The 12849-nt window shown below is 34.5% G+C and overlaps 4 protein-coding genes across 4 annotated transcripts in view; 3 read left to right on the forward strand and 1 right to left on the reverse strand.

Annotated features, from left to right (window-relative positions):
• Flo2 (flotillin-2) overlaps positions 1–12849 on the reverse strand; it is a 172065-nt gene that overhangs the window by 32366 nt on the left and 126850 nt on the right. The window lies entirely within an intron of this gene.
• On the forward strand, positions 137–4687 carry LOC143920115 (uncharacterized). The gene is made up of 3 exons (XM_077442827.1): positions 137–2579; positions 2745–2975; positions 3041–4687. Exons 1-3 carry the CDS (start codon positions 1068–1070, stop codon positions 4685–4687), a joined length of 3390 nt encoding a protein of 1129 aa, XP_077298953.1. The 5' UTR covers positions 137–1067.
• Positions 6200–9028, forward strand: LOC143919545 (glucose dehydrogenase [FAD, quinone]-like). The gene is made up of 3 exons (XM_077441913.1): positions 6200–6458; positions 6624–6757; positions 6848–9028. Exons 1-3 carry the CDS (start codon positions 6314–6316, stop codon positions 8408–8410), a joined length of 1842 nt encoding a protein of 613 aa, XP_077298039.1. The 5' UTR covers positions 6200–6313; the 3' UTR covers positions 8411–9028.
• LOC143919546 (glucose dehydrogenase [FAD, quinone]) lies at positions 9366–12792 on the forward strand. The gene is made up of 4 exons (XM_077441914.1): positions 9366–9591; positions 10218–10372; positions 10459–10592; positions 11084–12792. The coding sequence occupies exons 2-4, from the start codon at positions 10219–10221 to the stop codon at positions 12689–12691; spliced, it is 1896 nt and encodes a 631-aa protein (XP_077298040.1). The 5' UTR covers positions 9366–9591; position 10218; the 3' UTR covers positions 12692–12792.

The following is a 12849-nucleotide window of genomic DNA, read 5'->3' on the forward strand; positions in this document are numbered from 1 at the left end:
GGATAATAATAATCTAATATGTATATAATTTGGAAAGAGACTTTGTGTATATGTATTTATGTACATATGTAACCTTCGTTCGTTGGGTCGTAAATCCGTTACGTCATCGAACAAATAATTAATTTTTTTTCGATTCAAAGGATTCGAAGTCCCCGGGGGCAAAGGCGCCGAGGGCGAAGCCTCTGGGGGCGCAGACGCCAGGGGCGGAACCCTCGGAGTATAGTGATTATATGATTTACAGACTATAGTGATTATAATGATTAAATATTATTATAATTATTACAGAGTATAGTGATTATTAGAGGTAGGATAGCCAAGGTGCCGCTCATTGTTCCATTGTTGTAAATCCTTTGTAAATAAAAAGGTTCGGCAAACCTTTAGTAATGCATTTACAACATTTGAACAATACGCGGCACCTTCTGGGTCCGGGCTTTAGTGATTATAATGATTATAGTGATTACAGAGTATAATGATATAGTGATGGAAACAAAAAATTAAATAGATATTATTTTGTGTGTAAATTTCAAATGATTCACGCTAATTTCCCTTGTAAATTAATTTATTAAATGACGTGTTGGATGTTTATATCAATCAACAAGCTTTTGCCAGTTTCACTTTATTTACTTAAAGTATAAGTTTACTTTTACTTATCTTGTGTTTATCTTTATCTCGTGTTTAATTTTGAGTTTGTCGTAAGTAAAAATGTATGTACATATATAGACATATGTATACGAAACAAATAATGAATAAATGCTGAAATAACAATTCACACAGAATGCGAAAAGGCAGCGGAATAAAATGTTTAAAATAAGCATATTAGGTTACAGAATAGCACTAAAATTGCTATACACGGAAATTTGAAAAAAAAAATATCATTTCCGCGTAAAAAATCAGGCAAGCATTTTTATTTTATATTCAGCTACCGAACAGTGATCTATATTGTCAACCAGGTGACGGTCGTTTATATAAAATGTGTCAAAAAATGAACGTATGTATACACGTTTCCATTGTGTAATTTTTCTACACTGAAAATTACGCGTCAAATTGATTTGAATTAAACAAAAAAAATGGCAAACATTGTGTATTTCCCGGGACTGATGTCCAGTGCTAGAATTTTACTGTCGCTGATGCCAAGCTTTGGATTTCTCTTAGCAGTGCACATGGCTATAATGCGGTGTAGACCAGATATTGTGGATTATAGCAACAGAGTGAGAGACGTGAGTGCCAAAGATATGTATCAAATGTACGATTTTATAGTTATCGGGGCGGGATCGGCAGGAGCTGTGATTGCCAACAGACTGTCTGAAAATCCTCATTGGAGTGTGCTGTTGCTGGAAGCTGGCGAAGATGAGCACGTACTCGGAGACCTTCCCATGCTAATGCCGGCTTTGCACCTGACCGAAAAAGATTGGCAGTTTAGAACCGAACCAGACGAAGGTTACTGTCTTTCGATGAAGGGTGGAGTCTGCGCCTGGCCCAGAGGAAAGAGCCTCGGTGGATCCAGTGCCATAAATGCAATGCTTTACGCCAGAGGAAACAAGAAAGATTTTGACATTTGGCAAGACTTGGGCAATGACGGTTGGAGTTATGATAAAATATTGCATTATTTTAAAAAGTCAGAAGACATGCGAATACCAGAATTCAGAGATGATCCGTATCACGGAAAGGATGGATATTTGAGTATCGAATACTACCGATTTAGACAGCCTCTGTACAAATATTTCATGAGCGCCGCACAAGAAATGGGGTATGGAATTGTTGATATAAATGGAGAAACACAAACCGGATTTTGCACTCCACAAGGCACTTTGAGAGACGGTTTAAGATGCAGCACCGCGAAAGCGTTCTTGAGACCGGCGTCGAAGAGGAAAAATCTCCACATCAGCATGCACTCGTTCGTCGAGAAAATTTTGATAGATGGAAAATCGAAAAAAGCCTACGGAGTGCAATTCAATAAAAACGGAGAGAACATAAAGGTGTACGCACGAAAGGAGATAATTCTGTCAGCAGGTGCCATACAAAGTCCACAAATATTAATGCTATCTGGGGTGGGAAACACGGAGCATTTACTATCGAACGATATTAAACCAATAGTACATTTGCCTGGAGTGGGTGAAAATTTGCAAGATCACGTGGCCTTCGGAGGAAATCCGTACTTGTACGAGGAAAACGAAGCACTGGGACTCAAAATGGAGACGGTATTTTCCGATGAGACCATAAATGACTTTGTCGACAGACACGAAGGTCTCCTTTACAACTTGCCCGAATGCGAAGTGCTGGGATTCGTCAAAACCAAGTATGCCAACCAATCCGACGATTTTCCCGATATTCAAATCTTCATGGGTGCATTCGCTTACAATTCAGACGGAGGCTTGTTCGCCAAAAGGGATCTAAGACTAGACGACAACATGTACGCCGCAGTATACGAAGACATCATCTACAAACCAGCTTATTCCGCAGTGCCGATGTTGATGAGACCCAAAAGTCGAGGATATATACGTTTGAAAAACAACGACCCGTACTCGAAGCCGTTGATTTATCCGAAATATTTCGAACATCCCGAAGACATCAAAGTATTAGTAAGTAGTATAGTACACAAATGATGACTTGCTAACTGGTTTATACAGATGTTGGTAGATGCATGACGAGGAAAAGATATTATGACAATTAAATTTACATGTCTTGCAATGTTATACAACGAATCAGGTTTTTTTGTATTAATTAATATGTCAATGAAATTACAGATAGAAGGTGCAAAAATAGCCTACGGAATATCGCAAACGCCGACGATGCAAAAATTGAAAGCGAAACTTCATCCAGGAGCTATACCAGGTTGCGAAAAATGGCCGCTTTTATCTGACGAATATCTCGAGTGTCAAGCGAGACACCATACGTTGACAATATTTCATCCAGTAGGAACATGTAAAATGGGACCAGCTTATGACCCAACTGCAGTAGTAGATTCAAAACTTAAGGTTTGTATTGTAATAAGTACGACATTTAATTAAAACTATTTAAAAAAAAAACGAAAAACTTTTAGGTTTACGGTGTGGAAGGACTGAGAGTAGTGGATGCTAGTATCATGCCTGCGATAACAAGTGCAAATACAAACGCACCAACGATAATGATAGGAGAAAAAGCATCAGATATGATCAAAGAAGATTGGATGATCGGCATTAGATATGTAAAACCAGATTTTCCAATATATGATGAGCCACAAAATATTCAGAAAAGTTATAAATCACCTCAATATCCTATACTTTATAGTAATGTTTACGATACTGATATCTATGAAAATAACCGACCTTTAGAACACATTAAAGGACATACTGGTACTTCAGATTATAATGTAAATCAAATGTCACATATTGATTCCGCAGCTGAAGGCTATGGCCATCAAGGAGAATACTTGCATCCGAATCATGACAATTTTGAAATTAATATTAACTACGAAGCTCCATTGAATATACAATTCCAAAAAGATTATTTGTTCGAAGATAAATTGAATAGTATCAATGATGATTTGAATGCACCCAAACCAATTTATGATGAAGTATTAGATAATACAATTGAAACTAAAGAAAAGCAATATTCTCAAAATATTGAAAAACTTTTACAAGAGTATGAAAACGTACGAGATGTAATGGATTTAGTCAATTTAATCGATAATAATGACGTTCGTGAGATGATGCAAGACGATGCGACTAAATTAGATTACAATAATAATGATACGACGAATTACGAAAACGTTTTGGGTGTGAAGACTTTAAAAGGAGACCATAAGATGATAAATAACGAGCCGATACAATACACTATGGATAAGTATGACGACGTTTTGGATGTAATTAATATAATTGAAAAAGACGAGGTTCAAAAAGTAATGAAATACAATGCTCCAAAAGCATATGTAAACGCAATAAATCCAGACGAAGTTCGCCAAATAATGAAAGATAACGCTTTGGAAGGAGTTTTGCCAAAATACAGCGAAATTGAAAACTCTGAAGCTATTGGAACTGCGAATCACAATAGTGAAGAATTGCATTTAGTCAACACAAAAGATGCAGACGGAGGTCGGGAGATGTTAAGGTATTATAATTATGAACTATATCCAGAGAAATTCAATAGCACTGAGAGCTCACAACGAATAGACGTGACATTTGGGGTCAAAGGATTTGAAAGTACAGATAACACAGAGAAAGGTCAACACGCAGTTGAAAAATACGGTTTTAAATTAATTTCAGGCGACTCTATTGTGCACGACGACTCCAATGTGCAAGATAACAATACGTACCCACGTGGACGAGATCAAAAGTCGTTAACAAAAGCGCTTGGTAACGAGGAAGATGCTATTTTTAACGAGATAATATTTTCAGAGAATCAACAAAATCTTGGCGAAAGTCAAAGTGTTAAAAAAGAAGGCGAATCACTGTTTTACCCGGAAAATCACCTTCAAGGTACAGATACAATAATTGATAGCGTCATGTCTGTTATTAGTATCATGCCGCCTGATGTCTTCCAGCAATATCACTTCAAGGAGAAGATGAAAGTACCTAGAAGACGTTACGACAGACCAAAATCAAAAATTCGCGTTAAATTAAATCAAAACGAAATGGACAAATTGATCGAAGTAAAGACTAACCTTAGGGATGCGCCATGGAATTATATGAAATGGGAAAAAATGAAATAAAGTATGCTAGAAATTTCTTACACATATAAATTATAAATATTTCTGATTTATGTGAATATATATGATTTATGTGAATATATAATTTTTAATTCCATTTATGACATTTTATTTCCACTTACAAATAATACGTATTAAATACATATATTATTGCATCTACATACAACACGTATAAATGCATGTACATAAATTGTTGACAGTTTTAATATTTCAATATTTGACGTATGTATGTATTCAATAGTCATTATTTCACAAAAAGACAATTTTAATGCTGTCTCCGCCTAATGGTATATTTACTTCAAGCTGTAATGTTTAAAATTACAATTAACTCATTATAGACAGCCCGAATTTTTCGACAACTCTATGAAAGTCCGCGTATTTTTCGTAAAGACGATAAAAGTAATAGATTTTGTAAATTAAATCAAACTCCTAAACCTTTCTATCGATTAAATTAGCATTTTTTTTTGCGAGGTGAACCATAGAATACGTTTGTAAAAATTGGAATACACCTTATTTACAGTTGTCTTCAATCGTATGAATTATCAGATCAGTATTTCTCAACTGTGGTGATTGCTGTATTCAATTTGTATAAAATTTACATAACATATCAATATATTTTCACACAATAAATATATGTATCATACAGATCATATTGTGTTATTAATTTGAATGAAAGATTCAGTGAAAGCATATTTCAAGTTAAAGTATATTTTCGCCAATTCAAGCAGTGAACATGTACCTATATCGAGCAATGAATTTACAACGTTTAACTCTATAAATTTAACCCTAACAACTCAATCTTAAATGAATAGGGCCAACCCTTACTTAACCTATCCCAATCCTTAAATAATACCAACCCTATATCCATAATATCTATACCTAAATGAATAAAACCAACCCTGAAAATGTAACTGGTTATGATTACACTAAACGTCAGTGAAAATATATTTTCACTTGAAATATAATTTCACTGTGACAGATATACTAATATCAATATCAATGTTATGATCACCCACCTAAAAAAAAAATACCAATAAAAACAACAGTAAATACATACATACATAATTAAATGTATGTATTTTGTAGGTTCTCACATATTCTTACAGATATTACATACATCAAAGATAAAAATAATTGGATTATAATTTAAAACATATCTACAGTATAAAGCTTGTACATTGACCTAAAAACATTAAACAAATTAAACTTCAACGAAGAAAATTACACGCGAGGTACAATAAAAATGCAACATTTGTTCTGAACTCATTCATATCTTTATTAACATTTTATCGTCAAGAAAATAATAAAATTTAAATTCATAAATCTACGATTAAAATTAATATTTTAATAAAAATGGAAGAAAATACAGAATAAAACTTTTCTAGACTCAAAATTCTTCCTAATTAAAATGATTTAAAAACCATAGGTAACTATTGCGCCGCACGTCAGGAAAAGTTTAATTGACACGAGGTAAAACAAACATAATGCATCAGATAGCATTCTAAATATGGAAATATATTACGCCTGCATATAAAAGAACACAAGCAGGAAAATGCATTACATTTACAATCGAGCCGTATCGAAGAGCACTATTTTTTTTTTAAATGTGTTTAATACAATAATTAAACAATGGATTTTGGTAACGTATCTACTTGCAGTACAAACAACAACACGATGATGATTAAATCGATACAAACGATATTTGCGGCTCAGTGTGTACTAACAGATCCTCACCAATGGCCTGAAGATAAGACGGACGAATTTTTGCAAATAGGTAAATCATTTCACTAGAGTTCGTTCAACGAGAGAGCGACCAATATAACAATATTGGTTACTACAGGCTGACTACAAAGTATGCTCTACGCATATACACATTAATTTTCCACTTAAAAACAATGCATAATTTTTTTTCGATTTTATAAAAATTATTGTAATTTAGGTGTTGAAGATTACGACTTTATTATTGTCGGTGCTGGATCGGCCGGATCAGTGGTGGCTAATAGGTTATCTGAAATTGACAAATGGAAAATACTTCTTGTAGAAGCTGGAGATAATCCAACGATCGAAAGCCAGGCAAGTATTTTTTTTTGTTGCATTCAAAAACTAAATGTAAATTTTATGAAAAGTAAAGACTAATATTTATTTTACACACATGTATTACAGATACCTGGTCTTTTAGCCGAAACTTGGCATACAAGCATAGATTGGAAATACAAAACTGAAAAAGACAATAACTCTTGTTTAGGTATGGAAAATCAGCAGTGTGTCTGGCCAAGAGGAAAAGTACTGGGAGGCAGCAGTGCCATAAACGCTTTATTATATGTACGAGGTAATAAACAAGATTATGACAATTGGGAACTAGGCGGCAACCCTGGATGGGGATACCAAAGCGTGCTTCCTTATTTTAAGAAAAGTGAAAATATAATGGACAAACGAGTAAAGAAGAACAATTACGGATATAGACAGTATCACGGAGAAGGCGGCTATTTAAATGTGGAAAAACCGTTTACGTCGGAAAACTTGACAAAAATGATATTTTCCGCAGCTCAAGAGTGCGGTCATGATGTACTAAAAGACATAAACGCCGAAAAACAATTAGGATTTACGAGTTTACAGTTTACGATGAAAAATGGGGTGAGACATTCGACGGCCAACGCTTTTTTGAGTCCGATTAAAGACAGGTTGAATCTGCATGTTGTGAAGAATGCATTAGCTACAAAGCTACTATTCGACGACAACAACGAAAGAGTTTCGGGTGTAGAAATTGAATTAAAAAATGGGGTGTCAGTTCAAGTAAAATCAAAAAACGAAGTCATACTTTCGGCAGGATCGATAAATTCCCCACAACTACTAATGCTGTCTGGCATAGGACCAAAAAGCCACTTGAATGATTTGGGAATAGATGTAATTGGAGATTTGCAAGTAGGTGAAAATTTGCAAGATCACGTGATGACTCCAGTTTGGTATGCCTCACCAAAAAGTAATCAGACGTTGTCGTTTGAATGGAGTTTTATACAATATTTGCAAAAGCGAAAAAGTATACTGACGAGCGGATCAGATTTATCCGCATTCATCAATACGATGGACGACGGATCTCAGCAGCCAGACATCCAAATCTTAATCTTCAATCTAAATGGAAAATTTTTGCATATAAGCGGCTACGGAAGCAAATTGAGCGAAAGCATGATAAAAATATTGAAGACAAACGACGTAATAGCAATATGTGCAATTTTATTAAATCCAAAATCAAAAGGTAGAATCTTGTTAAGAAGTAACGATCCGCACGACCCGCCTTTAATATACGCGAATTACTTCAAAGATGTCAACGATATCGACACGTTACTGAGAGGAATCAACGAGGTAATGAAACTCGAAAACACTGTCGCATTTCGCCAAAAGGATGTGCGATTAGTTAAATCCGACTATGACGAATGTAGTACTATGACATTGAGAAGTAAAGCCTATTGGGAATGTATTATACGTCACGTTTCGTCGACTCTGTTTCATCCAGTCGGCACGGCCAAGATGGGACCTAGCTCGGACATGGAAGCTGTCGTGGACCAGAGATTGAGAGTTTATGGATTTCGAGGTTTGAGAGTGATCGATGCCAGCATAATGCCGACTATTGTCAGAGGGAACACGAACGCACCGACGATAATGATAGCCGAAAAGGGAGCCGATATGATCAAAGAAGATTGGGGCGAAGCTATCAACCAAGAAATGTAGAATTAATAAAAAAAAAATTAAATAATTTGTATTGCCCATTGATTTGTATGATAATAATATGTAATAAATACCAGGGCTGTGAAACAGTCGGTTCGAAATTTGCCGACTTCGACTCCGACTTTATTTTACGATTTGACTCCGGCTTCAACTTGAACGATTGGAGTAAGATCGACTTATGTCTTGCCAACGTATGTATAAAAATGTTAGTATTAAAAATAAAAGCGATTTTCAAAATATAAAAAATTAAAGGAATTAAAAAAAAATCACTAAAAATTGACATATAACCCAATTTATTGAATTAAATAGGTACAAATAAAGTACATTAATAGTATATGTGTATGAATTTCTAACACCAATAAATCAATACGAAAAATGAGAATAAAAAAGTATGAGATGGAGGAAACAATCGGTTTTGGCCACAATACACCAAAATAAGTGTAATTCAACAAATTTATTTATTTAAAGTGTTGACTATTGTAGCATTACAGGAATTCCTAATGCACCACAATGGTAAAAAATATAACAGAAAAGAAACAAAATAATAACTAAATAAATTAGACATACCAAAAACAAAACGTGTATATACGGGTATATATAGTTTAAATATTTCAATAAACACGTAGTAAAAATTCATAGTTTGTCCTGTTTTAATATCCTTATGATCCTTATCATCGTTTAATAAATTTTTGTACTGATAATATCGCTATATATGAGTAAAATCAAATTTCATAGAAAAACGCAAATGCGGCTTTTTTTTTGTCGCTCACTGTATATACAAAGTCTCTTTTGAAATTATATATTAGATGTTATTTAAATTCATGATTTTTATAAAGAAATTGTAGACGCATACCGTCAAAATAATAAAAAGGAGTCGAAGTCGGTTAATTTTTTACGACTCCGACTCCACAGCCCTGATAAAACGAAGTGGGTATTGATTTAAACGATGCGTGATTTTAGTGATACGAAAAACAAATAGTGGTTAGCGAACATATTTGTATTATAAAGTTGAAAATAAATAATATGACGGTATAGTGTGGTCAACAAACAATTCGAACGTTTAGTGTGGATGACGTTTTATGGAATCAGGTTTCATTCTAGTTTTGTATTTGAACAGTAGTGCCGCGACCAGCGATATAGTAGCATGTGGTCAAAGTATTGTTGTTAAAAAAAAAACAAGACATGTAAGTCCGCAAATCTTATCTAAATTTACACTAAAAAAGACAATATGTATTTTTAAACACGTATCAATTTGAGCAAAAGATAATGTGTGAGAGTTCTTCATACAAGTATTTTTTATTATCTTTTTGAATTACATATGTATATGCACATATATATGTAATTTAAATTATCTCAAATTAACATAATTAATATTTGAATATACAACCTTGGCCAAAAGTCTGAAGCACCCCGTTTTTTTGTTGATATTTTTGAAATAGGACATTTTACAACGCTTGGATCAGAATCATGTATACATATGTAAGAGAGCATTTCTGTACTTTCTTACAGAAATGCTCTCTTTCATCCACATTAACAAAAAAAAGGATTTTTACCGTTTCGTATTCTCGGAATATGTGTTACAGCTACCTCATCCTGATTAAGCGTTTGTAAAATATCCTATTTCAAAAATATAAACAAAAAAATGGAGTGCTTCAGACTTTGAGCCAAGGCTGCATGTAACTCGTTGAATTGATCGGTGCGGGTGCATTCTTCATTTATTAGAATTGCTAAATATTCCTGAAGGTCAATGGTGAAGACACGCACGCTATGTATATAAACAAATAATAATGTATTCGAATTCTCCTTTCAGAATGGAACATTTAATCAGTGGAATTTGCCCGACAGCCGGTGGTCAGTCTGCGACACTTTTAGGTGGTGTTTTGAGTACTATTATAGGACTTTATTGCAGTTTATCCAATCCGAATACATGGCCAAAGGATGTAGGACCAAATATAATACAAAATGGTAGGTATTCGGAAATTGTATAATATATTCATAAACATCACATGAATCATAAACGGTTGTTTGATTTGCACAATTTTGTTTTATAGGTGCAATGGATTACGATTTTATAGTAGTAGGATCAGGGTCAGCAGGATCGGTAGTGGCTAATAGATTATCTGAAGTTTCCCAATGGAAAATTCTATTGATTGAAGCAGGTGGTATACCGTCACCAGACAGTCAGGTAATGGAATAGTATAAATACACACGGATTTAGTACTCGCTTTTCAGACAAGAAACTTGGCGAATAATTCTAAAACTAAAATGTCGAAGATGGAATTTTTATTTTTCAACAATCACGATAAGAAAATTCTAACTAAAACTAATACATCAACATGTTAAATCTATCCAATGAATTAGTAACTTCTAGTAAATTAAACCTTTTTTAAAAATAACTTGATGATTTCCTTAAAATAAATGGGTTTATGTAGTTATTCCTTATGTTAAGTTTATCTTTTGTATTTTCACTTGTTTGTTTTATTTTTGTATATTTTGAGTGGTTAAATTTTCTTTATTCATTTTTTTTTTTTTTCTTTATCGTGTTTAATATTTGTATTTCTGTACTACTTACTGTAAAATTATCAAATCTCTTGGGTCCATCGGCTTTGCCGCTTTTCCCAAGTATTTCTAAATAAACAAATAAACCAAATACAAAAATTTTGTTTGAATTTTCAGATACCTAGCATGCTCTTCAACGCCCAACGAACGGAAATGGATTGGGGCTATGAAACAGAAGAAAATCCCAGATTTTGTCAAAGTATCAAAGGAAAGCGCTGTTATTGGCCGAGAGGAAAAACTTTAGGTGGATCCAGTGCCATAAATGCTATGATTTATGTGAGAGGAAACAAAGCCGACTACGACGAATGGGAACAATTGGGAAACCCGGGTTGGAACTATGAATCGGTTCTAAAGTATTTCAAAAAATCCGAAAATTACAACAACGGCAGAATACACAACGACGCTGAATTGAAGCGATACCATGGAGAGGACGGTCTTTTGAATGTTGAAAGTTTTTTCCCAGACGATAAAATGTTTAAGGGCATCATCAAATCAGCTTGGGAGTTCGTAGGCCAAACTTTGTCACACGACATCAACGGAAAGAGTCAAATGGGAATATACGAGGTCGAAGGAACGGTAAAAGATGGCCAACGCTTCAGCACAGCTAGATCTCACTTGCAACCGATAAAAACAAGAAAAAACATAGACGTATTGTACAATGCTCAAGTATCTAAAGTCATCATCAATGAAGACACGAAGCAAGTGTTGGGCGTGAAAGTTAAAATTGCAGGAGCTAAAGAAATAACAATAAATGCAAAGAAAGAAGTGATTTTATCAGCAGGATCGATAAATTCGCCTCAGTTGTTGATGCTGTCAGGCGTGGGTCCAAAAGTAAATTTGGAAAAGGTTGGAATCAAAGTGCTGAAAGATTCACCCGTCGGCGAAAATTTACAAGATCATGTATTCGTGCCAATATATTTCAAAATTAAAAAATACATTTTACCCGAATTAAAAACGGAAATGCTTATGAAGTTGTCGACAGAATACTTTTTAACAAATAAAGGCCCGCTAGGAGGTATAAGAGGCACCGACTTAATCGGTTTTATCGATACCAAAAATGAAAACGGCAAAATACCAGATATCCAATTCCATCACTTTCACTTCTTACTGAAGGACAATTTACTGATGCCAGCAATTTTACACGGAATCGGCTACAGCGATGAAGCAGTACAGAAAATGAAACAATTAAACGAAAACGCTGAATTAATGGTATTTTTCCCTACACTTCTGAAGCCCAAATCAAAGGGGCGAATTCTTCTGAAAAATAAAGATCCATTCGAAAAGCCATTGATTTACCCCAACTATTTCGACGACGACGAAGACGTAGCCACTTTATTGAGGGGTATTAAATTCATACACAAATTAGAAAATACGCCACACCTCAAGAACGCCGAAATTGAAATGGCCGATTTGGGACTCGAAGATTGCGCTCGTTTCACCTTCAAATCAGACGATTATTGGAGATGCATCATTAGACACATAAGCACTACGGTATACCATCCGGTTGGTACGGCAAAAATGGGACCGAAGACTGACAAAAAAGCAGTCGTTGATCCGAGGCTGAAAGTTTACGGAATCAAAGGGTTGAGGGTTATAGACGCTAGTATTATGCCAAATATTGTGCGAGGCAATACGAATGCACCCACGATAATGATCGGAGAAAAGGGAGCCGACATGATAAAAGAAGATTGGGGCCAGGGTACACAAGTTCACGAGGAATTATAAATAGAAAGAGTGATTGATAAAAATATGTACAGGGATTAATAGTCTGATGTTTAAAAATTTTATAATAAAACGCCTTTTCAGGTTTGAAAATTGATAGGTGTATTTATTTTATTTTATTTATACTTGGGAAAGGTGACATAGCACGGAGCCAATTTTAT

Source organism: Arctopsyche grandis, chromosome 12 (assembly GCF_051622035.1).
Source record: "Arctopsyche grandis isolate Sample6627 chromosome 12, ASM5162203v2, whole genome shotgun sequence".
Lineage (NCBI taxonomy): Eukaryota > Metazoa > Arthropoda > Insecta > Trichoptera > Hydropsychidae > Arctopsyche > Arctopsyche grandis.